At 56.7% G+C, this 27,505-nt stretch overlaps 2 protein-coding genes across 4 annotated transcripts in view; one reads left to right on the top strand and one right to left on the bottom strand.

Annotated features, from left to right (window-relative positions):
• Window positions 1–3,231, top strand: part of ARHGAP23 (Rho GTPase activating protein 23) — a 55,857-nt gene extending 52,626 nt beyond the window's left edge. For 2 of the 3 annotated variants that reach the window (XM_015570876.1, XM_015570877.1), the window contains one exon: window positions 2,773–3,230. In XM_015570876.1, coding sequence (XP_015426362.1) covers window positions 2,773–3,034 — 262 coding nt within the window. In that variant the 3' untranslated portion in view covers window positions 3,035–3,230. Of the gene's footprint in view, window positions 1–2,772 lie in introns of all 3 variants that reach the window. The other variant, XM_006774276.2, reaches the window with a different exon arrangement.
• A 4,344-nt stretch (window positions 3,232–7,575) lies between these two features.
• The window catches only part of SRCIN1 (SRC kinase signaling inhibitor 1), a 41,786-nt gene continuing 21,856 nt past the window's right edge, over window positions 7,576–27,505 (bottom strand). The window contains exons 11-18 of the mRNA XM_015570788.1: window positions 22,482–22,995; window positions 22,177–22,324; window positions 21,604–21,850; window positions 20,919–21,153; window positions 19,189–19,343; window positions 18,755–18,907; window positions 13,748–13,894; window positions 7,576–7,735 (exon numbers count right to left, since the gene is read on the bottom strand). Of these exons, the coding sequence (XP_015426274.1) occupies window positions 7,601–7,735; window positions 13,748–13,894; window positions 18,755–18,907; window positions 19,189–19,343; window positions 20,919–21,153; window positions 21,604–21,850; window positions 22,177–22,324; window positions 22,482–22,995 (1,734 nt within the window). The 3' untranslated portion in view covers window positions 7,576–7,600. The remainder of the gene's footprint in view (window positions 7,736–13,747; window positions 13,895–18,754; window positions 18,908–19,188; window positions 19,344–20,918; window positions 21,154–21,603; window positions 21,851–22,176; window positions 22,325–22,481; window positions 22,996–27,505) is intronic.

Genomic DNA, 27,505 nt, shown 5'->3' on the forward strand with positions numbered 1-27,505 from the left:
AGGAAGAGGCTGCAGGGCCGTGTCCCCTGGTAAATGGCAGGGTGTGCCGTATGGGCCTCTCTGTGCCTGCACTTAAAGGCCCTTGTTGGCCATGGGGTGTGGATAGGGAACCCCGAGTCTCAGACTAAAGGAAAGACACTGGGTGATGCTGGTTCTTCCCTTCCCTCCTCTGGCCCCACCCCCACCCGTTAGCTCCTAGCGAAGGGGGTGGGGGGGGGTGTGGGGAGAGGGGGTAAAGGTGCTGGTGTCTGTGGGAGGGGTGTCGTGTGTGTAGTCACTGTCCAAAGGTGTTTCCAGTAGCGACTTCTGCCGCCCCTGCTTCCTCTGTCTCCCCACCCCCTGCAGGGCTCCTGCCCTTGGTACCCCCGGGGGTCCTTCCCCCTGATGCTTTTCAGAGCCAGAGAAGGGGGGCGGGGCCACTCCACGGAAGCAGGACTCACTCTCACCAGGTATACTCCCCACCAACCTTTTGGCAAACTCTGAATCACCCCCCTCCCCATCCCCACCCTTTGACCGTGGGGAGCTGTCCATTCCCCAGTTTGGGGAGGGTCCAGGGTCCCTCCCCTACTAGACCTCCCTTGCCTCTCTCTTTGTTCTTCCAGCTGTGCCTGCTTCTTCCACGACTCAGGCACACAGACCCCCACCTTCTGCCCTTTGGGGGTTAATAAAACATACCGTCTCTCCCCCGCCTCCCCCCTCGCACACACGCGCACACACACACACTGATTTATGGGGTCTGAGCTGGGCTGGTCCTTCAGGATGGGCGAGACCCAGCCCCCTGTCCTCCTCCCTCCCATTGTAAATAGACCCGCCACCCCCAGGCCCCCACACACACTCACCAGGCCCCCGACACACGCCCTCACTCATTCCAGGGAAGCCCGTGGGGCGTGAACCCTACTGCCACGTCTGTCAGTCCTCTTGGTTTATGCAAAGATTCGCTGTAAAGTAGATTTCTCTCTCCTTCCTCCCCCCTTTTATTGTAAATATTGTCTCTAAATGTGTAACATATTATAAAGAATTTATAAGGATTTTTAAAGATGTTTTGCTCATTTAAAGAAGTGTTGTAACAGTGTTGGCTAAGCCTCCGGCCCCACGTCCGCATGTCTCCTTTCACTGTGTCTTCGACACACCCACCTAGGCAACAACTAAGAGTTCCTGCTTCTGAAAAGTTCTGTCTTAAAAGTATAGTCTATATCTTGGAAATAAATGGCCTTCCTTGAGGCACAAGTCAGATGTCTCACTTGTTCTGGAGGGAGGAGAGGGCCAGAGGAGGTGGGGGAAGAGTGAGGGTTAGGGGGGCTGGACCAGGGGGTGGCAGAATGGAGGCAAAGCTCTTCCGCCTGGTAATTTTGTAGGTGTCTTGTTCTGGGAGACCAGAGTGAGTGGGGGCCTGGGCACAGAATACAGGACGGAAGGGCAGGTGACGCTCATTGCACAGAGGTTTCCATGCCTCAGTAGAAATAGAGAGCGGGTGTATTTTCCTTCTCAGGTCTGCCTGGACCTTCAGAATGGTCCAGAGGTGCTGCTATCACCGGACAAACAATGGGTCCGTGCTGCCTGTCACTACTTGAGCCAATTCAGCAGAGACAGGGTTGAATCATTATGAGCGTTTATTCCAGTATCGCCGCAGTATGGGGGAGCAGCAGGTTATCCACAAAAACCTCTCTGCAGCCACCATAAGCCAGCTGCTTATAAGTACAAAGAAAAGTAGGCAAAAGGGCAGTTTACAGATATGCAAAAGGACTAGGGGTCTCCAAAGGGCTTAGTGATATGCAAGGTCTGGGGTTAAGTGGGGAAATAGCTAAAGGGAGTGCCAGAATTAACAGGGAAGCAGGCTGGAGGTCTGCAAAGGCCTGCGGGTCTGCAAAAAGAGCTGGGAATCCTCAAAGGGCTGGCGATTTTGGTTTCTATAACAAATCTTTGTTAATCTTTCCATGATAATAGGCAGCTCCAAATGGAGAGGAAGGGCTGCATCTCTAGGTCAGCTCCAGCCAGGGTAGAACGTGCCTTCTTTAATCAGAATAAAACAATCCTGGTTAACAGAGCATGATTAATATTTCTTACAATACTAGCTGGTTCCCCAGTCTTCTATTCCTGCCCCTTTCACGGCCAAGGAGACAGGAAGGAGGCTTGGACAAGGCGCAGGCCACTGACAGGGCCCATCCCAGCCAGCTGTCATCGGCACTCTAGGCCCTGACAGTACTCCAAGAGGACATTATGGGTTCCGCCCACTGTCTTATTCACATGTGCAGACTCACAGCATGGTATGTTTTCCTTCTGTGTCGTGGCTCTACACTTTTCCTTGCCAGCTTCCAGGCTGGGTGACACGCGAACTCATTTTTTTGGTTGATTTTTGTTAAATGGCATTTAAATATATAAAATATCAAAAATATAAGTCTTTGTTTTACTATGGTTGCAAATATCAAAAAATGTCTATATGTGACACGGCACCAGTGTTAAGTTAGGGTTTTTCAAAATGCTGACACGCCAAGCTCAAAAGGTTCGCCATCACTGGTCTAGTTCAAGGGTCAAGTGTCAAGAGTTAGGGTAAAAGGTCATGTGTCAAAGTTTCATGATCAAAGGTTGAAGGTCTGGGGTCAAGTGTCAAAAGTTCAGGGTTCAAGGGTCAGAGGTCAGAGGGTCTGATATCTAGGGTTATGCTGAGGGTTAAGTTTGTTAAGAGTCTAGGTCAAGGGTTAGGGCCAGGGGTCAAATTTCAGAGGTCAAAGGCCAGGGCTCAAGGTTAGGGTCAGAGGTTAAATACCATTGAAGTCAAGGGTCAGGGGTCAAAGGTCAATGTTCAGGAGTCAAGGGTCTGAGGTCTAGGGTTATGGTTAGGGTTGTCAAGTTTGGGGATCAAGGGTCAAAGGTCAAGAGTAAAAGTCAATGTGTCAAGTACCTAAGGTCAGGTGTCAAGGTCAGGGTGGTCAAGGGTCAAAGATCAATGGTTAAGGGTCAGAAGTCAAAGTGCATGGTGTCAAAGACTAGGGCTAGTGCTAGGGGTTTGGGGTTAGGGTTAGGTTTGCTAGGGTAGTTAAGAGTCTAGGTCAAGTGTCAAGGTTTAGGGTCAAAGGTCAGGGTTCAGGGGGCCAACATTTCAGAGGTCAAAGGTCAGGGGTCAAGGTTTATCATTCGGGTGTCAAGGGCCAGGGGGCAAAGGTCAGCAGTCAGGGGGTCAAGTGTCAGGGTTCTAAGGTCTAGGGCAAGCATGTCAAACTCGAGGCCAGCAGGCCGCATGTCCTGTTTAAATAAAGGAGGCATAGTCTAGGGCTGGTCTGTGCGGGGTAGAGGAGTCCCAGTAACACCCCAGGCTTCAGTGCCCAGGAGAATGCCTAAGCGGGCAGCCTGCGGACCTTAGAACGTGCTGGGACAGTGGTGCAGCCTTCAGGATTCCAGGCAAACCTAAAAGCCAGGACATGGGGCCGCTCAGTCGGGGGGCAGGCTGGCCTCTGCTATGATAACCTGGAAGGGTTCCGGCAGCTCTGGCTACAGGGTCGGGGTCAGGGTCAGGGCCCCCACCCAATCAGAACCAAGAATAAATCTCCTCTCAGGGGTCTTTCCATTTCCGAGGAGAACGGGGGAAGTGGAGCCAGTAGGCCTTTGAGGAGAAGGCGGAAATGCACCATGATGGGGGCTGAAACGCGACCAGCAGCCAGTGTTTCAAACCGTGGGTTCTGACCCATTGAAAGGTCATGAAATCAACTGAGTGGGTTGTGACGGAAATGTTTAGAATTTAACAGAAAACACCAGCGTGCACTGTCTTATGTAAGTGCTGTTTCACTAACTGTGTGGGTGCGTGTGTGTACATGTCTGATCGTTGAGATGAGACATGGGGACTATAGAGATAATCAGACCCTACTTCATTTGGGGGAGAAAGCATTGGGTTTGGGTCAGGCAGAGCTGGGTTCTAATCCTCAGTGCACCTTACTAGCTGTGTGACGCTGAGACAGACATCCAACATCTCTGGCTCTGTCGCCCACAGGAGTCAGCAACGCCAGCAGCGACCTCACCGATGGTGGTGAAGCAGCTTAGCCAAGAGACGTCCCTCTCCAGCCTCCCGGAGTTGGTCTCAGGGCCCTTGGGGGCAGCAGCAGCCCCTGTGGTGCTCCTGCCCCTCCTCCCCTGAGCCTTGCTTGTGGGGCAGTTGGCTCCCAGGGACCCCCCTCCTCTGCCCCACCCATCCCCGCACCTTCCAGGGTGAAGCTGAGAAATAATGAGACAGCAGCCTATAGGAAGGAGATCCAGGAGAGGAAAAAGAAACAAGTTTTATTTAAGCCCCAAACACTCGGCTAGAAAACCGAAAAAGGAGAGCAGGGAAGTGGGGAGAAGAAAAAGGACATTAAAAAAGAGAGACAGAGAAAACACAGCAACCCTTTTCCATTTAGAAATTGTCAAGTTACACTGACAGAGGTCACAGAATATCCACAGAAGCCATCACTGCTACACCAACACGGGCCCTACGGGGTGGACCGGGCAGGGTGTGGAGCCAGGGCTCGCCCCGGGGGGGCCCACCTGGGACCCCTCTCCGAGCCCGAGGCTCCTAGGGAAACAGCATATTGTGGAAGGGGCGGGAGAGAGAGCCCCCGTGTGAGTATCACAGCACAGTGGGCAGGGGCTGGGAGGACCAGGTACAAGGGCCCCCCCAGGCGGTTTAGTTTTCTCTTGGTCAAGCACACACGGATGGACAGAGCAGCGAGGCGCATGCAGCTGGAGGGTAGGGGGGAGGCATTGACGTGCTGTGGGCTTTGAGAGGCCCAGGGGATGGGGGCTTGGAGGGCGGCCAGAGCAAGTGGTGCAGGGATGATGGAACAGTTCGTCACACGGGCACTTCCGCACGCCTGGGTCCACACACATTTGCACACTCCCACACAGGTCAACATGCACCTCCATGAACACCCCTCTGTCCACACATGTGGCCCACATACAGTCTCTTGCAGCTACACACATCTGCACACACACATCACACGCGCTCTCATATGCAAAGCTCTTCCACACCGACGTGCAGGTGGGCAGGTGCTGATGCCCAAGCAGGTTCCATGCACCTACGTGCGCACACCTCCCCGCAGACGGGGGCGGTAACTCACCCCTGTGCACACACGCTCCCCACCACGCACGGGGAAGTGGATTTGTGCCGGTGTACACGGACACGCAGGCTGTGCACAATTCCACGCAAATGCCTCTCAGCCCGTCATGTGCAGGAGCCGAAGTGAAAGAAAGATGCGAATCCCGCTGGGCTCCACGTGAGCAGGTGGGGCGGGCCCAGGGTTCCCTCCCTCTGCCCCCGGGGGGATGGACACGTCCCCCCGCCCCCGCTCCCCACAAAGGGACATTCAACTCAGGACAATGAAGGTGGGGCACACGTTCAGGTCACCGGGCTGAGGGCGGGAGGTGAGGGCAAGTGAAAAGTAGCAAGAGAAGAGTCATGGAGCGGAGGGAGGAGGGGGCACCACTCCCCCCTCCCCTCCCAAGTCAGGGGTCTCTGTACAGCCAAGTCAAACCACACCATGTTACTGGACCACAGAAGCCAGGCCGCGTGCCCACCCTCCAGCCCCCCTCCCCCGCCAAAACAGCGGCCAGGGAGAGTGCCGTGGTTTTCTCTTTTTTTTCTTTTTTAAATATTTATATATATTTATATTACGTATATTATATATATAATATGTAAATATATTTTTAAAACAATATAAAATGTTAAGACACTTCACTTAAATGTAAAGAGTTGCCTGCAATTAAAAGTAATTGCATCATTTATGAGGTCCTTTTTTTTTTTTTTTTTTCTATTTTCCAGGTTTTGTTTTTTTTCAGGAGGGATTTTTTTCCTCTTCTTTTGTTCTTTTTCAAAAAGGCTTACTTGCCTTTGTACAAAAATGATCCAAAGCTAGAAAACAAGAATGAATCAACAAAAAAACAAAAAAAAAAGAGAAATGAAGAAACACAACCCAGTTTTCCCTCCCTCCCCAACCCTCAACAGCTCCCCTGGGAGGGGACCTTCCCACCAGGTCCCAGGGCCCAGAGGCGCTGCCTTCAGTGGCTCCTTCTTTCTGTGCTTCTCTCAGGGAGACTCATCCCAGCCCTCCCTCCCCTGCGCGTACCCCACTTTGTGCTCCGAACAGTATCCCTGCTCCCTGGGGCTGCACTCCATCCTCCTCCTCCTTCCCCACCCACACAGTCTCCCTGTGGGCCCCTCACTCTGCCCTCTGCGGGGCCAGGGCTGAGAACCAAAACTAGTTTCCCTCCGCCCCTCTCAGGACCTGGCCAAAAGCCAGGCGGGTGTCCGCAGGTGGGGGCCTGGCCTCAGGGACCCTCAAGGATCTCCCCAGTGGTCACCGGCTCCCCATTGAAAGACCACGTCGTATCCCTTCCCTGAAAGCCCTCCGATCTCAAAGAGGATGGTTGAAGGTCAAGTCCCCCTACCCCTGGGGTCAGAGCCATCCTCACGGCTCCTGTCAGCCTCCTCTGTATTCCCCCCATTTCCCTCACAACCAGACCCTTCCCACCCTCCAGGCCTCAACATCTAATCATCTAGGCCCTCCATTCCTGCCCACCCCGCCCCCTGAAATAAGTTAATGTCATTTAAAGTGCTAAATTAGGAAACTAAAAGTACCAAACACCCCTCGTGGGCTGCCCGCTCCCAAGGCAGTGTCCCCGGGGCCAGGCTGTCTGCTCCCCGCACGGTCAGCAGCCAATCGTCCGAAGGGGCCCCTTCCTCCCCTTGGCGCAGGCCTGGTGGCCCCTCATCACAGGAAGGGAGTCCCAGGAAGCCAAGTCGTCTCCAAGGACACAGATTCAACGGCCCCACGTACCCCACACCCATCCTGAGGCCCCTCAAACTCTGAGGCCCCCCCCAGTCCCAAAATCTTGACTCCAGGCCCACCAGGGAGCAAAGAAACAGCCGCGTTCAGAGTTCAGTCCCGTGCGGAGCTGGGACAGGCGGGGTGCCTCCAGGGCCAGGGTCTGCCTGCATCCCACTTCCCAGCCTGGCACGGGTTGGTCCAATGTCCAGCTTCCGGAGGCGGGAAGAGCCGGTGTCTTGCTGCTCCAAGTCTCCGTGGCTCAGAGCTTGTTTGGAGTGCTCTTAGGAAGTTGGGGGGAGGGGGAGGCGGGGGGGAAGGACAGGGAAGGTACAGGAACTTCAGGATGGACTTGGACAGAGGAGTGGACAAAGAGAAAAGGGAGGGAAGATGATAGGAAGTGGGCCATTTTAGAACAGGAAGTCAAAGGAAGGTGGTGTGTTTTGGTTCTCAGTTTTACTGTTTTGCTTTTTATTGTAAAAAAAGAACGATAATTCAAAGTGAATCGTTTAAAAAAAAAACAACCAAAAACACCAACAGGGGGTGGGGAGAGAGACGCGAGGAGGGCCACCCCTGTGGCAACCCTTCCCAGGGTCTGAGGATGGAGTGGGGATGGGGGGAGATGAAGGGAAGAGCAGGGAGATCAATGTCAGGGTCAGGGAGGGGGGCAGGCTGGGGTGGGGGTGCGAGGGGGCCTCTAAAAGGAGATGGAAGAATTCCTTGCCCCAAACGAAGTCAATACGGGGATAGAGGTTCTGGAGGCCGAGGGCTTTTCTGAGACGGGGGAGTCGGGTGGGGGTGCGAGGGGGCCTCTAAAAGGAGATGGAAGAATTCCTTGCCCCAAACGAAGTCAATACGGGGATAGAGGTTCTGGAGGCCGAGGGCTTTTCTGAGACGGGGCTTGAGGTCTCATTCGACCCGCTCATCTCTTTAGATGGTTTAGTGGCCTGGAACACAAACAGGGGTCAGGGGTCAGAGAGAGGAAGGGAGAGCCTTCATGCTGGCCCCCAGCTGAAGCTTTAAAATAGGAAAAAAAACCTCCACATGTCCGAGAGAAAAGTAACTGCAGAAGGAAGAAACCATCTGAAGAGAGTGGTCCCTTTGAGACAGGGCAGGGGGCGCAGAGCAGGGCAGAAGGGGGCGCGGAGTTGGACCAAAGGGCCTGGGAACTGGGGTGGGAACACAGGTCCAAGGTTACTGATAGGAAAGAGAGAAGGTGGAACAGAGAGACCAGAGAAGCACAAGGGAGACGGCACCAGGGCCAGCAGAGAGGGAGATGGGGCGGGGAAGAGGACAGGGGAGGGAGGAAGGAGAAATGACACGTTAGCGGCCACGGGGTGCATGCCCTGGGAGCAGGGAGGGAGTCGGCGGGCGCGTAGTCCCAAAGGGCCGCAGCCCAGCCCGGGGCCCTGCCGACCTCAGCGGGAGGCTGATTCTAAGCAGAAGGTCTTAGGGTGGCATCTGGGGAGCGTGTCCTCCCTGGAAACACTTCGCTAAAGAGCCTCCCCACCCCCACCCCCACCCACGCGGGAGGAAGGGCACTGAGCCTCACTCCCACCTGCTTCCTGTGTAGCTGCTTCTCCGGCTTTGGGCTGGGCCTGGCGAGGGAGGCGCTCACTCCCCGGTATCATGTCCCACACTCACCAGTCAGCTCTGATAGTTAGAAACAGCCCAACCCCTTCCCCGCCTCCAGCAACCCCTGCAGCTGTACGGGTCCTGGAGGTTTGTATGGCTCCAGGGCCGCCTGCATCGCCTCCACCTCCAGGAGAGGATGTGGGGCAAATGCCGAGTCCCGGGCCGGCTCCAGAATCCGCCTCCGGCGTGGGCTCCGGGGCCTGCATATCGGGCAGGCGCCCCAGCCGAACCTGCTGCGCACTGGACTGCGGTCCCTGGGTCAGGGCTACGCGGCGGGTTTTCTCCTGTCCCTCTGGCCTTGCCCAGCTACCAGTGTGTGACAGTGCATTTACCGACAAAGAAGGCAGAGAGGAAGAGGACTGGAAACGGCCGTGGCCATCGCCAGAGACCTCCTGCCGGTTAGGCCTGTGCAGGTCAGTGTGTTTCCCACGACCTGCATTAGCAGCCAGCTGCCGGGTCAGCTCTCCCAGAGGCCTTGCCCGGGAAAGCCAGACCGAGCCCCCAGCAGCCTGGAAGGGAAATGCGATCGCAGGCAGCCTGACCGCCAACAGCGAGCCTGCCCTTGCTGCTGGTGGTCATGTCTCCCTCCTGCCCACCCCCAGTGAGTGCGTGATTCATCTGGGGTTTGCTCACCATATTGCAGGCTGCAGTCGACATTGCCCCCCACTCAAGGCACGTTCCCCCTTGGGGTGTCCCGCCCTCTCCTCTACTGTGGCCGCACATTCCTTACTCCAAGGGTTCCAGGCACCAGATCCTTCCGTTCACTCGGGCCTTTGCCAAGAGCCAGGTGCCAGGCATAGCCCCTTGATGGCAACCGAGAGCTCTCTTACTCCCTGTCACTCACCCTGGGCTCCTGTCTGGCCCCATCCCCTCCCCTTTCCTATTTAAAGTTCTTCCCCGCCCGTGTCCCCTGCATCTCTTCACATCTCACCAAGTCCTGGGCCAGCTGTTTGATTCCCTCCTGGCTGTCCCCTTTGTTCTCCATTCATCTCTAGTTAAAAGCTTTTCTCTGTTCCTCCCCTTTAGCACTTGTCAAACGCCTCCATCTATGTCTATTCTGAGCTTTGGTCTTTAAAACACCTGCCTTCCCACTTGGGCCTCTACCTGGCCCTGCATTCACCCAAGTGATGTCCCCCCACCCACCTCCCACACCGCCGGGCAGACACATGGATAGGATGCCCCCACCCCCTGCCAACCTCTCCTTCACGGAGACCGCTTACAGTTGCTCTGTGAGCCTTTGTCTGGTCAAACTCTCTCAGGCCCTAGTCCCTCTCGGGAGACTGTCCGGCTGCAGCAACAGCCACAACCCACTTCCTGAAGCGGAGGGAGCATGTCCAGCTGTGCCCGTGACCTCACTCTGCGCCCTGCACTGCTCAGAATTCTCAGGTGACACAGTTGCTGCCTCTGAAGGTTCCTGCCACTTGCATTTCCCCAGCCGGTCCGTCCCTGGTGCTCCCAATTATGCCCAGGGGAGCAGAGCTTGTCAGGTGTTCGGCTCTCCGCTGGGGGAGGCCGGAACCATGAGGCTGAACCCTGCACCTCCCCGTCCTGTGGGACGCAGGCTAGCGGCCTCTCCCCGCCCTCGCACGCTGACCGGTCCCTCCACGCTATGACGCGCAGATTCTCATACGGGCGTAGATCGTCCTGGCGCAGCAGACCCTGCTGGCCCGTCCTCCAGGACCACCTGCAGGCCCACCTACCCGCTGCCCACCAGCCCTTCTTCCTTCCTATTTGCCTGAACCAGGCACAGGGCTGTCAGGAGAGACAGGGCTTCTCGCAGCCCACGGGGGGTGGGTCCTGAGGAATACTAGCATATGGCAATCTCAAGCAATCCCTTCTCCTTGCTGGTGGCGGATGTAGGCAGGGCAATGAGGTGAGAGGGGAGATCAGATGGGGGCTTCCGGGATTCTCCTGCCCCTGAGAAGATCTGTGTCCTAGGGCCCTGGAGTGAAGGCAGCCCTGGGGGCAGGGCAGAATGCTGGGCCAACAGGACCCAAATAGAAAAGAAACCTATGGGACACAATGAAAGCAGTCCTGAGAGGGAAGTTTATAGCTCTACAGGCCTATCTCAAAAAACAAGAAAAAATGGTAGTAAATCATCTAACTCTACAACTCAAAGAATTAGAAAGAGAGCAACAAGAAAACCCCAGAGTGAGCAGAAGGAAGGAGATAATAAAGATTAAAAAAAAAGCTCAAACAATCTAAACTTACACCTAAAAGAACTAAACAAAGAACAACAAGAAAAGCCCAGAGTAAGCAGAGGGAAGGAAATAATAAAGGTCAGAGTGGAAATAAACGACAGAGTCTTCAAAAACGATACAAAAGATCAATGAAACTGAGTTGGTTCTTTGAAGAGATAAATAAGATTGATGAACCTTTAGCCAGACTCACCAAGAAGCAAAGGGAGAGGACCCAAATAAACAAAATGAGAAACGATAGAGGCGAAATAACAACAGACCCCACAGAAATACAAATGATTGTTAAAAAATACTTTGGACAGCTCTACTCCAACAAACTAGACAACCTTGAGGAAATGGACCAATTCCTAGAAAAATACAACATTCCAAAACTCAATCAGGAAGAATCTAAAAATCTCAACAGGCCAATAACTATGGAAGAAATTGAAGCAGTCATCAAAAAGCTTCCACCAAATAGAAAAGAGACCTGTTTCCTGACCTTCTTGAGCTGCTGAATTCCCCAGCCCTGGGTCCTCCCTGCCTCCAGACTTCTGTCTTGCTACCGAATACCTTCCTCATTGTGTAAGCCACTTAGAATTGGAGTTTCTGTGACCTGCCGCTAAAAGCATTCCAACGGATACACAAGGCCCAAAGCTGCTCCCCAGCGCTCCAGGCAACAGTACCCAGGTCACTGGTGCCATCTCACCCACGCTCCCTGCGACCCAGAGCTCCTGCTCCCTGACAAGGCAGGAGACTCCAGCATGAAGACAGGCAAACCTGGGCCCCAGTCCCCGCTCTGCCACCGCCTCGCGTGGGACCCTAAGCAGGGTCTCCCAGGGCTTTCACGTGCTCACCTGCCTGGCAGGAGAAACAGTCCCTGCAGCATCAGAGCAGGTGAGACGATGCCACACAGAGCACCAGGCCGGTGTCTGTACTAAGGACGCAATACGTGGGAGCTGTGATTATTACAATATTTTAACATTTCAAGTCTGCTTTGTCTATTGCCCCCTGGATTGGGCCTGATACGCGGCAAATTCATCCGCCTACTCATTCATTCATTCATTCACCCACCGGACAAATATTTACTGAATGCCTACAGCAGTGGTTCTCAACCTGTGGGTTGCGACCCCTTTGGGGGTCGAACGACCCTTTCACAGGGATCGCCTAAGACCATCGGAAAACACATATATACTTACATATTGTTTTTGTGATTAACCACTATGCTTTCATTATGTTTAGTTTGTAACAATGAAAATACATCCTGCAGATCAGATATTTACATTACGATTCATAACAGTAGCAAAATTATAGTTATGAAGTAGCGACAAAAATAATTTTATGGTTGGGGGTCACCACAACATGAGGAACTGTATTAAAGGGTCGCGGCATTAGGAAGGTTGAGAACCACTACCCTACAGGGATTAACAGTGACAAAGCAGATTGAGCACATGTGTTTTAAGATATGAAGTTATGAGGGTTAAATATGATATATGAACTAGGTTCATGGAAGGTGTACTGACTACTAGTATTTTCTATCTGCCTCTCCATCCTCCCCCCAATCCAAGTCCTGCCCTGCCTGGTTGGCTGACACAGCCCCCCCACCCCCCGCTTTGCTGACTAGCTTCTGGTTGGGTTATGGCAGGATGGAGAGAGAAGGGGTGATGTTTCTTCTCCACTACCTCCCTCCTTGGGGTCATGTTGCAGCCCTGCCCTCCCTAACTACAGCCCTGCTGTCCAGTCTCACTGGGCTCACTAAACTCTATGCCTTCTGCCTCCCCTCTCCCCAGGGCGGTCCAGCTTTCTGCTTTCACCAGTCCCTGGGTACCTCAACATCCCTGTGCCTTCCCTCATCCCTCTGGGTGGTCCCTTCATTACAGTCCATCCATTTGAGCCATCTGAGAGGATACAGAGCTCCCAGCCCTCGGAGAGGAGGGGCTGTCCACAGGGGCACCAAGACCGGGGTCCTTGCACCCCTGGGAACCTGGCCGCCACGCCATCCCTGGATCTTGAGCACAAATCCAAGGGGTTTTTCTCAGCTGTGTCTCTGATTTATGTGCCACCTCGGGCACTACTGCACCATCTCAGAACCCCCATGTCCCGGCCGTGAGGTGGGAATGACATTGGGATTCCTGGGTGCCGGTCCTGGCTCTGATCCACCTGCTCTGCACCCCTGGGAAGTCCCTTTCCATCTCTGAGCTGTCCCCTTAGCTGTAAAGGAGGCGCTGGACTCACCCATTTCTAACCTCCTGCCTCTGAGCCTAGAACCTTCTTTATGTCCCAGCATCTGGACATTTCACAACCCCAACGCCCAGAACAGGCCTGGCATCCGGGACCCGCTGAGAAATAGTCACGGAACCAAACAAGTGCCCTAACAGCCTCTCAACATCTAGGCCCAGGGGCCACCCTGCACCTCTGGGCCAGCCACCCGGGCACCCGGGACCACAGGGCAGAAACACCCACGGTGAGGTCAACTCTGTACCCACGGCTGCGAATCAAATCTGAAAGAGGGTGAAACACCCCCGCCGCTCCTTCCCATCTGGGGGTGAAGTCTCTCTCCTTCCGCCCCCCCCCATCCGACGTCCAGGGGAACACAGTGAACCCCAAGCACCAGACTGAGCTGCAGGTGCAAGCGGGCTTCTCCCTCAGCTGGGCGATGGCCTGGGAGCTAAGAGGGAGGCTGAAATGAGATTTGGGAGTGGGGTCCCACAGAGCAGGTGGCGGGAAGGCAGTGGAGAAGAGGGGAGTGGCAGGAGATGAAGGGGCATCTAGGTCCCCCTCCCACACCCAGGGCAGGCCCTGTCTTAGAAGGACCCGTCATTGGGGCTGGTGCGGACAGGAGTCTACTCGCTCCCCCTCCTGCGGAAGCAGCTGGGGAGAGGGCTCCCTCTGGCCCTGTGTGAGGGCTGGTGCGGGGAGGGGCCTGGCTGTGAGCCGAACTCCTAACCCAGATCCAGAGCCCTGGGATTAGGGAGAGGAGAGAGGAGATGGCTCAAGGGGCTGCTGGGGCGGTCCTGGCGGGGGGCCCTCTCTGGGCATCGGGTGGGAAGCGGTCATGGGGACAATGGCAGGGGGTGGCCAGCACACAGCACTGCGGGGCGGGGCGGGGACTAATGGGCCGAGGTCCTGCTCCCGTGGTGCCCGCCTTACCTGCTGCTGGGCCTGGATCCTCATGTACTCGGCCCTCTGCTTGCCATGCTTGCCTTTGTCGGGGCTGCCGGCCTGGCCCTGGGCTGCCTTCAGCCTAGAGGCCCCTGGAGTCACCACCTTCATGGGCGGCACGCTGCCTCCGCCGCTCTGCAGGAAGAAGAGCCGGGTCAGGCTGGGGGGCTGGGGGGGGGCATACAGGAGCCCCAGGCACCGGGGGACGGGGTCTCTGGGGCTAGGACCTCTTCAGTGGGTCCTGGAGACCCCTCCAGGCTCCACACCCCTGCCCAGGGCTCAGGCCCACTCTCTGAGGCCAGGGCAAGGCCTCCCTGAGATGTGGCAGGGGTACCCTCTAGGTTCCTGACCACTCAGCTCCCCAGTGAGAACTCGGTGGTGGTTTCCTTGGAGAGCCCAGAGGCAGCTGGCACCCCCTGGGGGAGCCACTTCTAATGTAGCACCCCCACTCCCAGCAAGGGGCGTCATCCTGAGCCCAGGAGAGCAGGCCTGAGATGGGGGAGTGGGGGGGTCTTTATAATGGCAAACAGTGCAGGATTGGCAGCCCCAGGCCCACATCTCCTCCCAATGGGAGGAGGGGGTGCAGTCTCCCTAAGATGGACCAGTCCAGCCCCCTGAACCACTGGAGGTACCAGACCTGCCCGGAAGGGTCCTGGGAGTCCAGAGGCGCAGGCAGAGAACGACAGAGACAGAGAGAGTCACACGGGAGGGGCGGGGGGGGGGAGAGCGAGAACACTTTATTTGTCAGTTTCCAGATACAGAGCAGAGGAGAGGCCCTGGTCCCTGCCAGGCCTGGATGGGCTGGTCCCGGGGAGGCCAGCTTCCCAGCCTCCTCGGGCTCAGCCTGCAAACCCTGCCGGGCGCCAGGCTCCCAGGAGGGTGGCAGGAGCTGAGAGAAGGCCAGTGGGAGACGGGGGCTGTCTGGGTGCTCCTGCAGCCCCCACCTCCCTCCAGCTCTGAAGATGGAGAGACTGGAGCATTAAGGCAGGAGGGGAGAACAGGGGAGGAGGCAGCCACCTTGGGCCTGGGGGGCAGGGGTGGGAGGCTGCCAAGGGGCCTCTCGGAGGGGGCCGTGCCCATCTGGCTCAGCGTGGCTTCCAGCTCACGCAGCGTCTCTTCCAGGCTGTCCATCCGCTGGGGGGTGGCACCCCTCACTGTGCCGCCGAGGCCAGCACCAGGCTGGCCCTCACACTGCCCGCTGCCAGGTGGGGCGTCGTGTCCAGAGTCCTTGGGGGTCTCCTCTGGGTGGTCTTCTCTGGTCTCAGCAGTGGAGGGCTCTTGAGTTCTGTCTGGGACTGGTCCCCGAGAACAGGGGACCCTGGCTCCTCCCTCTTCCGGACTGTAGCCCCCTGAGCCCTGTCCCTTCAGAGATGTCCCTGGCTTTTCGGGCACCCAGCTGCTGCTGGTCCTGGAAGCCTCGGCCACCACCTCTGGCAGGGCCCTCCCACTGCCAACCAGGGTCCGGGGTCTGGGGGTGGGGGTCGTTCTGGGCCCGGGCTCCTCCAGCCCGGCCTCTGGTGGGGAGGGAGGGTTGGGGGCGCACTCCGTCAAGATGATCCGGGGGATGCACAAGGCCCTGGCACCCGGGGCCGCCTGGGGGGAGAAGAAAGATGAGGGAGAATATGATCTCTGCAAACTAAACCACCAGAGCTGGGACGGGGGCGGGGGTGGGGTTTAGACGATGGGTGAGCCCAGCCCCTTTCTTCCATAGTGGGGGAAACTGAGGCAGGGGAGGGGCCTGAGTGAACTCAGCAATTAGAGGCAAAGCTGGGACGAGGAATCAGGCCTCTTCCCACCACACCCTCCAGTCTCCCGCGTGCGGGCAGAGAAGTCAGTTTACCTAGAAGCACAGACACAAGCTGCCTTCTCCTTGCCCATGCTGAGTCCTGGGAGCAGCTCTCCCAGGCACCCCCCTCAGTGTGCCCACCTGTGCAATGGGATAGCAACAGGAGGGGCGGGCGGAGAGTCAGCGAGCTGGCACCCTGCACACAGCTGCTTGCTGGACTGAACTGAGTGACGGCCCAGCAGCCTGTGAGGGTGAAGACCAGATGTTGGCCTCTGGCCTCTGAGGCTTAGGCTCTCATCCTCATCACAGGCCAGAAACTCCTGGTCCCTCCACCCTCCACTTTCAAAACTTCACAAGGCGGGGGACGTCGGGGGGCGAGTGGGGAGCTCGGCTGGACCAAGTCCCTCTGGTGCACACAGGCTCCGGCAAAGCTTCTGTGTGAACATCCCTCGCCTTGGCTTTGGAGCGGCCACAGAGACCCCCCCAGACGGAGTGAGCCCTGGTCTAACTCGGAGCACCAGTTTTGGGCCAGGCTCTGTCACGTACGCCTTCACCTTTCATCCCTACTGTAACCCACCAGATGGCTCTCACCTTCTTCACAAGGTAGACACCAAGGGTGGGGAGGGTCATGTGACTCGCTCAAGGTCATTTACCCACAGCTAGTTAGTGGCAGCGCCAGGACTTGAACCCAGGTAGTCTGGCTCCAAGTCCAGTGCTCTTTCCACTAAAGGGAGCCACAGGGAACATTTGGGGCGGGGGCAGCAGGTTCCCCAGCCTCCCTCCCACCCGCCCTGCCACCTGCTTACCTGAAGACGGGGGTGCAGACTAGGAAGGCAGACAGGGTGACCCATGCCTGCCCGGCTCCACTGCCCGATGGTGCCTCAGGGTGCGGGGGTGAGCCAGGTCCCCAAAGGCCCGCAGAGGGGCTTTGCCCACTGGGCCCCTTCCGATTGGCTCTGAGCCAGAAGGGGCAGGGGCTGGGGGCCGCAGGCACAGCCCTCTGGGGGAAGCCCTCCCATAATGCTCATCCCCAGATGGCTCCTCGGACGGCTCTGTGTCCACCCTGCACCCAGCAGACAGCACTGCCCCCCATCTGGCGCCTGTCTGCTCCCCCTGGCCAGGGAGACAAAGCACCACCAGGCCTTGAGCCCGGCCAGAAATCAGGTGGTGGCCAGCATGGAGCCCGCGGTGGGCCAAGGAGAACCAGACGAGGCAGGTGAGCCTGTGTGCCCTGGAGGCTGCCCGCCCAGCATGGAGTGACTGAGCAGAGGGAGATTCCCAGTCCACCCGTCCAGGTTGCCCTCCCGAGGCACAGTCCCCCAGGGGGGCAGTCAGCAAGTCCACCCCCAAGTTCCCAAGAACGAGTACAAAGGAAATAAGTGCAGGGGACAGCAGCAAGGACTGAAGTTAGAGAGAAAGGAGAACTTCCCAAACGCTGAAAGATACGGAGCCAGCAGCCAAGGAAGGGCATGGGTTTCTTCCATTCCAAGCTCCCTGACCAAGAGGGCAAGATGGGGCCATGGGCCTGAGAGGGGCTGAAATGAGCTCCCCCTGGGGAGTCCTGGCCCCAGTGCAAGGCACAGGTTCTTGTGGGAGAAATGAACCCCCGCCTGGCACAGGCAGCAGAGTAGGGGGGCAGGAGGCAGCAGAGTAGGGGGCATGGCAGAGACTTAGACAAGGGCTCAGGACAAAGTCAGATTTTGAGTTGGACTTAAAGTCACCTAGTGAACAAGGTCCAAACTCCCATCTTGGACCGAGACAAAACCCAGGCTGCAGGCCAGACCTAAACTCGGGCCACAGATTGGAACAAAATACTCAGACCCCCATGGGCCGACCCGAATGAAGCCTGTAAGAAAAAGCAGACCCGCCCTAACCGGTTTGGCTCAGTGGATAGAGCGTCGGCCTGCGGACTCAAGGTCCCAGGTTCGATTCCGGCCAAAGGCATGTACCTTGGTTGCGGGCACATCCCCAGTAGGGAGTGTGCAGGAGGCAGCTGATTGATGTTTCTCTCTCATCAATGTTTCTAACTCTCTGTCCCTCTCCCTTCCTCTCTGTAAAAAATCAATAAAATATATTTTAAAAAAAGAAAAGAAAAAGCAGACTCAAGGGGCTACTGGCTGCCAGGCTGCTGGAGTCCCAGGGATGGAAGGAAGGGTTGTGCACCTGTCCTTGTGGGGGGGGGTGGGTCCAGGTGGGTGAGGCTGTGGCGGTGGTGGGGACCCAGGGATGTGACTGGCATCTTAGCAGGTTAGCGTGACAGGTGAAGAGAGAAGCTGTGGAGGCACAGGCAGAAAGAGCGCCGTGAGAGGTGGGGGCAGCCTGTTACCTTCCATGTGGGGCCTGGGGCTGAGCCCCCGGGGGGCCCTGAGTCCTGGGGGGGCAGCAAGGTAGGGATCGGCTGGCGGCAGGGCGTGGGGGGGAGGGAAGCCACTGAGCTTCTCTCAAACACCTGGGGAGCAGAAAGTGGGGGACAGTTTGGAGGAGACGCACGGGGAGGACAATGGAGGTGCTGGTCTATGGCTCAGGCACCACGGGAAGGGGGGCCTGGGCTGGCACTGGGACCCCAGCTTCACTCCTTGGCCCCTCACAATCGTCACGGGCCACTCTGCCCTCTCATTTGTCTCGTCTCCAGAAGCCCAGGGAGCCCAGGGTCTGCGGCCACTCAGAGAGGGGGCCGGGAGCATTGGAGTCTGAGTGACTTGGGATGGGTTGGAGGCACTTGGGTATTAAATGTTCAAAGAACATTCAAGGGTGGGGGTCTCAGAGCACAGGGGGGTCTCAGGGCAGTTGGGGGTGGTTCACAAAGACTGAAATCAAAAACCTCGCCTGGCCGGTGTGGCTCAGTGGTTGAGCACTGACCCATGAACCAGGAGGTCACAGTTCGATTCCTGGTCAGGGCACAAGCCCAGGTTTGGGGCTCATGCCCAGTAGAGGACGTGCAGGAGGCAGCTGATCAATGATTCTCTCATCATTGATGTTTCTCTCTCACTCTCTCTCCCTCTCCCTTCCTCTCTCTGAAATCATTTCACTCTCTCTAAAAATCAATGGATGTGTCCACGTCAGGGCCAATTTCAGTCCTGTCTCCTGGAGGGGAGAGGGCACTGTGTGTCATTTCCTTTCCTTGTGAAAGAAAGTGAGGGGGTCAGCTTGGCAGGGAAAGGGAGCCGGGTCCGGCGGAGGACCGGGGGCCAGCCGCAGCCCTGACCCACCTCCAGCTCCGCGATGATGCGGTCCTCGTCGTCCTCGTCCTTGATGGCAGAGGCCATGATGGGCGGGGTGGAGGCCGGGCGGGCCACCTCGGACACCGTCCGGCGCAGCTTCACTTGGGGTTTTTGCACCTCCAGCTCCTCGGACTCGGCCTTCTGCAAGGCGCAGGCCCCGTCAAGCCAGGCTGTGCCCCGCCTCCCGCGTCAGCTCCCCCCTAGGCTCCATGGGCTCTCGGCCATCTCCCACCTGCCCTGGCTCCTCGTCCTCCCAGGACAGCCCCTTCCCATGGGGAAGCCCAAGCCAGAATCGGGGTCCCCACTGGCCAGCTTCTTTCCTGCCACGTCCTCTGAGAGGGGACCGCCCGGAGGATCCCTGGAGGGCCCCTCAGGCACCCCCCTAACCCCACCCCTCACCCCCTGACCAGGTGGGGCGGTACCTTGATGAAAGTCGAGTCCTTCTTGCTGGTGACCACAACCTCTCCGGTGCGGGTGGTGGTCAGGCCGTGGGAGGACGGGAAGCTCCGGCGGGGAGGGGGTGGCGGTGGTGACTTGGAGGGCTTCTCCGTGCGATACCGGGGCACCGTCAGCTCATCTGCAGGCAGCCAAGGGGCCGGAGGTCAGGGGACCGGTGCCACCGCAGACTCCAAGGGGCCAGACCTTGCTTCCTCCTCCAAGGAGGAGGGCACAGGACACAGGCCCCCCCCCACCCTTCCTCCTCTCTTACCTCCCCCTGCAACCCAGCCCCAAGCCCCGTCACTCCTCCTCTAATTGCACTCTCATCCCTCCACACTCCAAGTGCGGTGCACGGACCAGCAGCAGCGGAGCGCCCGGGAGCTTGTCAGAAATGCAGAAGCTCAGGCCCCACCAGAGCCGCTGGACCGGAAGCCAGATTCTGGCAGATCCTCAGGCGATTTCAGGTACACGTCAGAGTCTGAGAAATGCTGTTGTCCTTCACCTCTTTCCCCCCTGCCCCTCAGCCCCTGCCCTGGTCTGGACCTCTGTCCTTTTCCATCAAGAGAGAACAATACCTATTGCGAGAGCCTGCCCCTGCCCACCAGGCTCTCCCCGATTTTTCTGCTGGGGGGGGCTGTTTCCAGGGCCACGTGCAGGAGAGTCACTCACACCTGACACTCCTCTGCCTGTGATCCTCCGTGGCTCCCCATTACCCAAAACCACATCCCAGCGCCCACTCCCAGCAGCCCTGCAGGTGCCAACCTTTCAGCCTCAGCTTGCCACTCCCAGGCCCGGACCCCGCTGGACCCTCCAGGCGTGTGCACACGCCGTTCCCTCTCCCTAGCGTGCCCGCGCTCACTGGCCAGGGAAGCTCCTACGTGTTTTCAAGGCTCCAATGGAAAGGGCCCTCCCACGGGAAGCCCTTGCTGCCCTCCCAGGGCCCCTCTGGGACTGCTCCACACCGGAGCTCACCTCTACCACTGCATTTAGCCCCACATCCTACTCCTGCTCTACACACCAGCCTGGGACAGATGACATGACCACACTGGGCTTAGTGCCCTCGTCTGTACAACGGAAATAACCACGGGAACTGCCTCCTGGGGCCGTTGCAAAATTATAAGAATTAATATATAGGAAGCGTTTGGGGCGGTTCTTGTCACATAGTAGGTGCCTGATAAACATCTATGTTAGTATCAGTCCTCCACTAAATTTTAAGCTCCTTAGAAGCAAGCAGTGTCTTAGTCCTTATTCCCAGCACCTAGCGCACAGTAGGTGCTCGACAAGTATGTGTGCGGCAGGAATGAATAAGCGAATGAGTGATGATTGCCATTTCTGGTTCAGATTTGTGCCTCCCCTGTGAGCTCACAGGCGGGGGTGGGGGGCCGGGAGCACAGGAACCATGTCTATATGGGTCAGCGATGCACCCTATGTCAGCCCAGCCTGGCTCAGGGCACATGCTCCTCCTCCCTGCGTGGTCCCCTCAGCAGCACTCAGGCCAATGGGGAAAGCCCTGGACGGGTCCAGCTCTAACCCAGACTCTGCGCCCCCCTTCAGTGGCTGAGGGTCAGGCTGCTGATGTCCCAGCCCCTCCCTTCTCCAACAGCCTGATCACAAAGATTCTCACTCCCCCGTGCTTCTCCCATCAACCTGAGAGCTTCTGAAGATGGGGCTTCCCTTCTCTGGGCTCCTCACCCGCCCCTATGTTCCCCCGTACCTGAGCCCCTCCTTCCACTGGGCTCCGTTCGGGGGGCTGCCTTCTGGCCGTGGGGGACCTTGGGGGGCTTGTGGTCAGGGGTGGGGGCCGGGCCTGGGTGGGCCTTGCTCGCACAGTCCAGGTCAGGGATGGCCTTCAGCAGCTCCGCCTGTGTCTCCTCCAGCAGCCGATTGATGTCCTTGGCGCTATACTGGGTCAGGGCCGCCCGCTTCTCCTCCCAGTCCCGCTCAGCAGCCTTAAGAGGAGGGGGCAAGAGTCAGGACTACAGTGGCCGCCCGCTCTTGGGCTTTTGGGGCCTCAGCCCCTTCCCCTAGGCACACATGCAAGGAATGGTAAAGGGAGCCCCACATTTGGCCCAGCCCCCCGGAGACCCGGGAACTTCTCCTTGAATATTACAAGCTTTCTCCATGAGTCTGGAATGCTACCTTCTTCATAGACTACTCTCTGGACATACTCAGACCTGTTTCGGGACATTCTCTTTTGTTTCATTGATCACACAGTCCATTCTTATGCTAACGCCACACCACTTTAGCTATTATGGCTTTATAATATGTTTTTCTGACTAGTAGGCTTCTCAGACTTCCTCCTTCACCAGGAGAAATTGCCCAGGCCACATCGGCACTTCCAGCCGAGGATGGTGGGAAGATGTGTGAGCCCAGCTGACCCCCTACCCCGGGCCCAGTACCTCCACAGACACAGCCTTGTCCACGCTTCTCTTGCCAAGAGCGTCCAGGCCTTTGGTGGGGTTGCCCCCCTTGGGGGTGGAAGGGGCTCCCTCAGCTGGCCCACTCAGCTCATGGAGGTTTAGCGGAGGGCTGGGGGGTGGCATTTCAAAGTCCAAGCTCTTGTTGAAGTCAGTCTCGGCCGTCACCTTCTTCGGGGACTGACTCAGGAGGTTGTTGGGGGGTGGCCACACACCCTCGTCCACTTGCCTGGGTCGGAAGAGTTAGAAGCAGCTGTGAGACCAGCAGGGGGGCGGGCCCACGGAAGGGAAGCCTGGCCTGAGGGAGGCGGGTGTAAGAAGGGGACTGGGGTCTTGCAGGACAGAGGCAAGGGCCTGGGGAGGAGTGACTGCACCCAGCGTTAGGGACAGACAAGCCTCGAACAGGTCAGAGTTGGGGTATAGCTCCAGCTGGACATCAATGACCTTTAAAAGGGGAGTCCGGATAAGGGGTCAGGCTGATCTATCAATCTGGGCCCAGGGTGTGCCCCCGTGGGAAATCGGAGGTCAGAGGTCAGAGGCCAGGGGCAGAATGACCTTCGGATCTGGGCCAGCGTGTCTGTGACCCCGCGGCAGCGCTTGAGCAGCCCATCCAGGCGCTGGGGCTCCTCCTTCAGGAACTTCACGGCCTCCACCTCCACGCGCAGCACGACCCGCATCTTGCTCTGTAGGCCTGGGAAGTGAGCTGAGGGCACGGGAGGAGTGAGCTGAGGGGGGAGAGGCTCAGAGGAGTGGGGGGATGGGCAGCAGAAAGGGCAGTGCTGGGTGCGGGGGAGGGAGTGGGGGGTGCAGCGGGGACGCCCACCTGGACCACGTGCCACATCCACCGGCCCCCAGCTCACCCTTGAGCTCGGTCAGTGTCTCCCCGAGCTGTTTCAGCACCAGCGCCTTCTCCTCCAGCTCGGGGCCCGGCACCAGCCGGTGGTTGTGGGAGACATCTCTCTGGATCTTCTCCACCGACTTCTCCAGGTCACTGCAGCCACAGAGAGACCCGCTCAGCCCCTGCCGGCCCCAGCCCCGCCCCCTGACATCGGGCAGCTGGAAAGAAATCAGGCCACCAGTCAGATCAAAATGAAAACCCATCCACCAGGCCACGTGCCCAAGTGAAATCGGAAATGCCAGACCTTGGAGGTGAGACCTCGGAGGAGCTCCCTGACGGGCCCCTGGATCTCCTGTTGAAGCTCCGGTCTTTAGCCACATCAGCTCAAACCCCCCTCCCGACAACGTGCATCCTCCCATCCGCATTCTGCCAAGGAAGCAGCAGGGAACTTGGCGGCCTTGCAGAGCACTGGCGGCAGCTACACGTGCCCCGAGGGGTCTCTTATCTTGCAAGATGGCACTGCCGTGTCCACCTACCTTTCCTCAAATGATCCAGACACTCAGCCTCTTTCTTTGAAGACAAAACTTCTTTTGATTTTCAACGGGCTTATGCTGAGCCCATGTCGTTTTAAACCCCACATCTTTCTAAAATGTAAATCAGACCCAGCCACCACCCCCTGCATTGAACCTTAAATGGTTCCCATCGTTCTGCAGCTAAACGCCAAACTCTTCAAGGCAGTCGAGAAGGGCATGAGGGTAAGTAGTGGAAAATTTGGCTCCAGAGTCAGACAGACCCAAATCCCGATCCCAGCTCTGCCCGCCCCCGCGGAGAGATCTTGGACAAGTTACCGACTCTCTCCAGGCCTCAGCCTCCGCATCCAGAAGATGGGGGTGGTGAGAGCGCCTTCCTCCTGGGGCCATGGTAACGATTAAAGAAGCTACCGCAGCCGGGAAAGGGATGGCAAGCGGTCAGGCCCTGGGGACTGCTCTTATTTTGCTTCCAGCCACATCTCTTGTTCTCGTCTCTCTTGCTTCTGTTTAGAACCGTCTGGAATTTCTCTGAGGTCCTTGCCTGTGCTTTCCTCTCTGAGCGTTTTTTTGGTGCACCGTTCCCGGAGGTACTGCAATACCGGGTCGATGCGTGGAGTGGACGGAGCAAGCTCCTATTCCATCTCCCTGCTCCAAAAATCCATTTAATATACTTTCCTTGGATAGAGGATGTATCAGATATTAAGCCGATACTACCCTTGATCTTAGCCAAAAGGCCGAGAAGTGATCTCTGGGCTTTTTTTAATGCCATTTCCTCTGCTTAGAATATGCCATTCAAACACACACACACACACACACACGTGTGCACATACACATATACATGTGACTAGTACACTTGTTCTCAGGCCTCAGTGGGAACCTGTCCTCTACTCCTTACACTTGAGGTTGGGGGTCTGCTTCCTGCTCCCCACCCCCCACCCCCAGCCTCTGGGGCTCCTGTTTGCTGGACATCAGGCAGGCAGCATCAGGCAGGCAGAGCCGTGCCTTCCAGATCGTAGCCGATGCCCAGCACCTGGCAGGGTGCCTGGAGCAGAAGAGCTTTCTAATAAATAATTGTGGGCTGAATGATTAAGTGAAAGAAAGAACTGTTGATCTCAGTGGGGCCTGCAAAAAGGACTGAAAAAAAGAAAAAGAAAAAAGGAACAAGAGAGAAAGAACCGCCACCCGGGTAGGTCACCTCAATTCTGTCCTCGAGTCACTGACATCCCTGACCCACATGCGGGACTTCACATGCCTCCCTGACAAATCGCAGCTGTTGGATTTCAGCTCCACCGTCCAAGTGGAGACAACTTCTGAACCTCAGTTCTCCCACCCGGCAGATTTGCTCGCCCTCAAAGCTCTGTCATCAGCAAATCTGATCAGCATGCCTTCGCCATCTTCATCCAACTAGTGGGTAAAAGACAGACGGCGCTGGCGCCCAGGATGAATTCCTGTGACTCAGCACTGCCAGGGAAAGCGCTAGCGTGTCCCTAGCACTTCTTATATGCCAGGTGCACACTCAGCCCTCCCCTTTCGTTACCCGATTTCAGTGAGTTTTAACCTTTTTCATCTCATGGCACACATACACTAATACTGAAATGCTGTGGCACACCAACAAATGTATGATTTTGCCGATCTGACAAAAAATGGATAAAATTTTGATCCATTCACACCAGATGGCTATTTTTGCGTTGGCTGTGGTCATTTTTTTATTTGACAATCTAAGGGAAAAGAAGTCAGCCCTCACACTGAAGTCTCGCGTTTGATTCTCGGTCAAGGCATGTGTGGGAGGCAACCAATCAATGTGTCTCTCTCACATCAGTATGTGTCTCTCTCTCTCCCTCCCTCCCTCTCTTCCTCTCTCCCTCCTTCCCATTCTCTCTAAAAATCAATGGAAAAAATATCCTCAGGTGAGGATTAACAACAAAACAAAAGTAAGCCCGTGCCCCTGACTAAATAGTCAGGTATTGCATGCTTTAAAAATTCTTGCGGCACACCGGTTGAAAATCGCTGCCTTATTTAATTCTCACCACAAATCCTGTGAGTGGGACCCATGATTATGTCCAATCTACACACAGATCAACAGTAGCTTCCACACCAGACGACACTTCCTAGCCTCCCTGGCAGTTAGAAGTGGCCGTAGACTGAGGTTTAGCCGATGGCATACGAGTGAAAGGGGTACATGCTGTTTCCAGGCCTGGCTCACAAGAACCTGCCATGTAAGCTCTCCCGTGCTCCTTCCCCTTCACGCTGGCTGAAAGGCAATGACCCTGTGGGTGGTCTTGGAAGGCACATATTGAAGATGGCGAAACCTCCATTAGCCCCGGTCCCTGGGTGACTCCATGAAGGAGGGCCATCCCAGTAACCCAACTGATACTTTCCAGGAGAAAGAAAGACACGTCTATTACTTTTGAACCATTATATGATTTGTTACAGCAGCTACCCTAACTAATCAATTAGCCACCTCAACTGATACTACTGGCTTTGGCATTTTTATTAAAAAGAGGCTCCAGGAGCCGAAACCGGTTTGGCTCAGCGGATAGAGCGTCGGCCTGCGGACTGAAAGGTCCCAGGTTCGATTCCGGTCAAGGGCATGTACCTGGGTTGCGGGCACATCCCCAGTAGGAGATGTGCCACATCCCCAGTGGGAGATGTGCAGGAGGCAGCTGGTCGTTGTTTCTCTCTCATCGTGGTTTCTAACTCTCTATCTCTCTCCCTTCCTCTCTGTAAAAAATCAATAAAATATATTAAAAAAAAAAAAAAGAGGCTCCAGGAGATCAAACAGCTATTTTGTGGCAAAGCAGGACCTACCCCTGTCTGACTTCAGCCATTGGGTTTCACTGCATCTCACTCCCACACTGGAGGACGCATACTATTGGCCTTAACTTCCTGCAAGCGGCCAGGGTGAGAAGAAAGGGCAGAGGAGAGCCAACCAGGAGCAAGTGTACAGGGATAAGGAGGGGCCTGGTCCACCTGATGCCCGGGGAGGCTCTGGGAGCTGGGCAGGGAGGGCCCTCATGGCCCAGCTGGAGCCACTGCAGGCCTGGTGTGCAGCGCAGCCAGGCACCACCCCAAAAAGGCAGGAAGCCCCTTCAAAGCGGGTGGAGAAACCTGCCAGAAGCAATCTATCATCCCCCCAAGCTCTCGCAAGAGAGCTGTGTGAGTGACAGGTTTGCTAACAGGGCAGGGGGCAGTGAGTCTGTGGGTTCCTGGAGAGCTGAGGGCCAGACGCTCCTATGACAAAGGCTTAAATCCATCCTTTCATTTCCTCTGCCTCTGCTCTTTTTTACTTCCTTTTATTTCCCTTTAATGTCTCAATAAAGGTGTGTGTTTTTTTAATTCCAACCCAGCTCCTATGTGGAGAGTGAAAAGGGCAAGGAGAGAACAGAAAAGTCAGGTAACAGAATTCTCTGGGCTGGGCAGCTGCCCGGTCCACTTGGAGTCGCCCCCGAGTTGTCACTAAGCTTTCACACCTGGAGCGATGGGGGGCTGCGCCAGCTTGTTTCCAAGTGGGATGACCCTTATTTCATCTCAGCTCCAGGGGCGTGGGCCCCAGGCTGAGGGGCAGGGGGACTTCAGGAGCCCCTTCAAGAGGTACAATCCAATAGGACTTGGTGAGGACGCTGGGCTCCTCCGAGCAGCGTCTCCCAGCTCCCTGAGTCACTGTCCAGTTGAACCCATGCCCTCTCTGGAAAGAACTGCAAACATCTGAATACTTGGCACCGATGAGGAAGCCACAGCACAGAGAAGGGCGGAATCGGCCCCGATCACACTGCCTCTCAGTGCTGGAGCAGGACCTCAGGTCCCCTGTGCCCGGTGCCATCAGGAGGGAGGCCAGGGCGGGGCCTCTGTCTCTGACCAGGGAAGGCTGCAGCGGGGTGGGGGTGGGGGGGGCTCACACAGTGGACGGACAGCGAAAGGTAGCGTCTTCCTTCCACGGTGCCAGACAATCAAATCTTGGCCAGACAGCTATTTGCTAAATTTGGTTCAAAGACTGTCTTCTGTTAACTCTTCCACATCTAAGCATTTGCGGGTGGGGTGTTCTCTACTCCTCATTCCTTCTGAAAAAGCCAGATTTTTTCCTTGGCTATCCCTGGTCTCAGAGATTAGGGAATGGGGATGCTGGCAACTGTGGCTGGTCAGCGCCAAGCTGACCAAGCTAGCAACACCTGCTCCTCCACCTGGATCCTCTACCGGAGGGTCAGTTTACATGTCACAGGCCAGAATGAAAGCAGACAGACGGCGCAGCGAAATCAGGCAGCTGGCCGCGTGAAAGCAAGGCTGCAGGCCACGGGCTATCCAGACTGTGGGCCATTAGGAAGAAAGACCATAGCAAAAGCAGGCATCAAGCCAGAAAAAAAAAAGAACTCAGGAATTGCGCCAGATGGCCCAAGGTTTGTGGGTCACCGAGAAATCAGGCCACGCAGGAGAAGGAGAGCAGACTTCAGAACAGACCAACGTCATCTGTGATTCAGAAGGCAGGGAGGTTGCGCGCCACCCCGGCCTCACCCCCCGCCCG

Source organism: Myotis davidii, unplaced genomic scaffold, assembly GCF_000327345.1.
Source record: "Myotis davidii unplaced genomic scaffold, ASM32734v1 scaffold327, whole genome shotgun sequence".
In the NCBI taxonomy this organism is placed as follows: Eukaryota; Metazoa; Chordata; class Mammalia; order Chiroptera; family Vespertilionidae; genus Myotis; species Myotis davidii.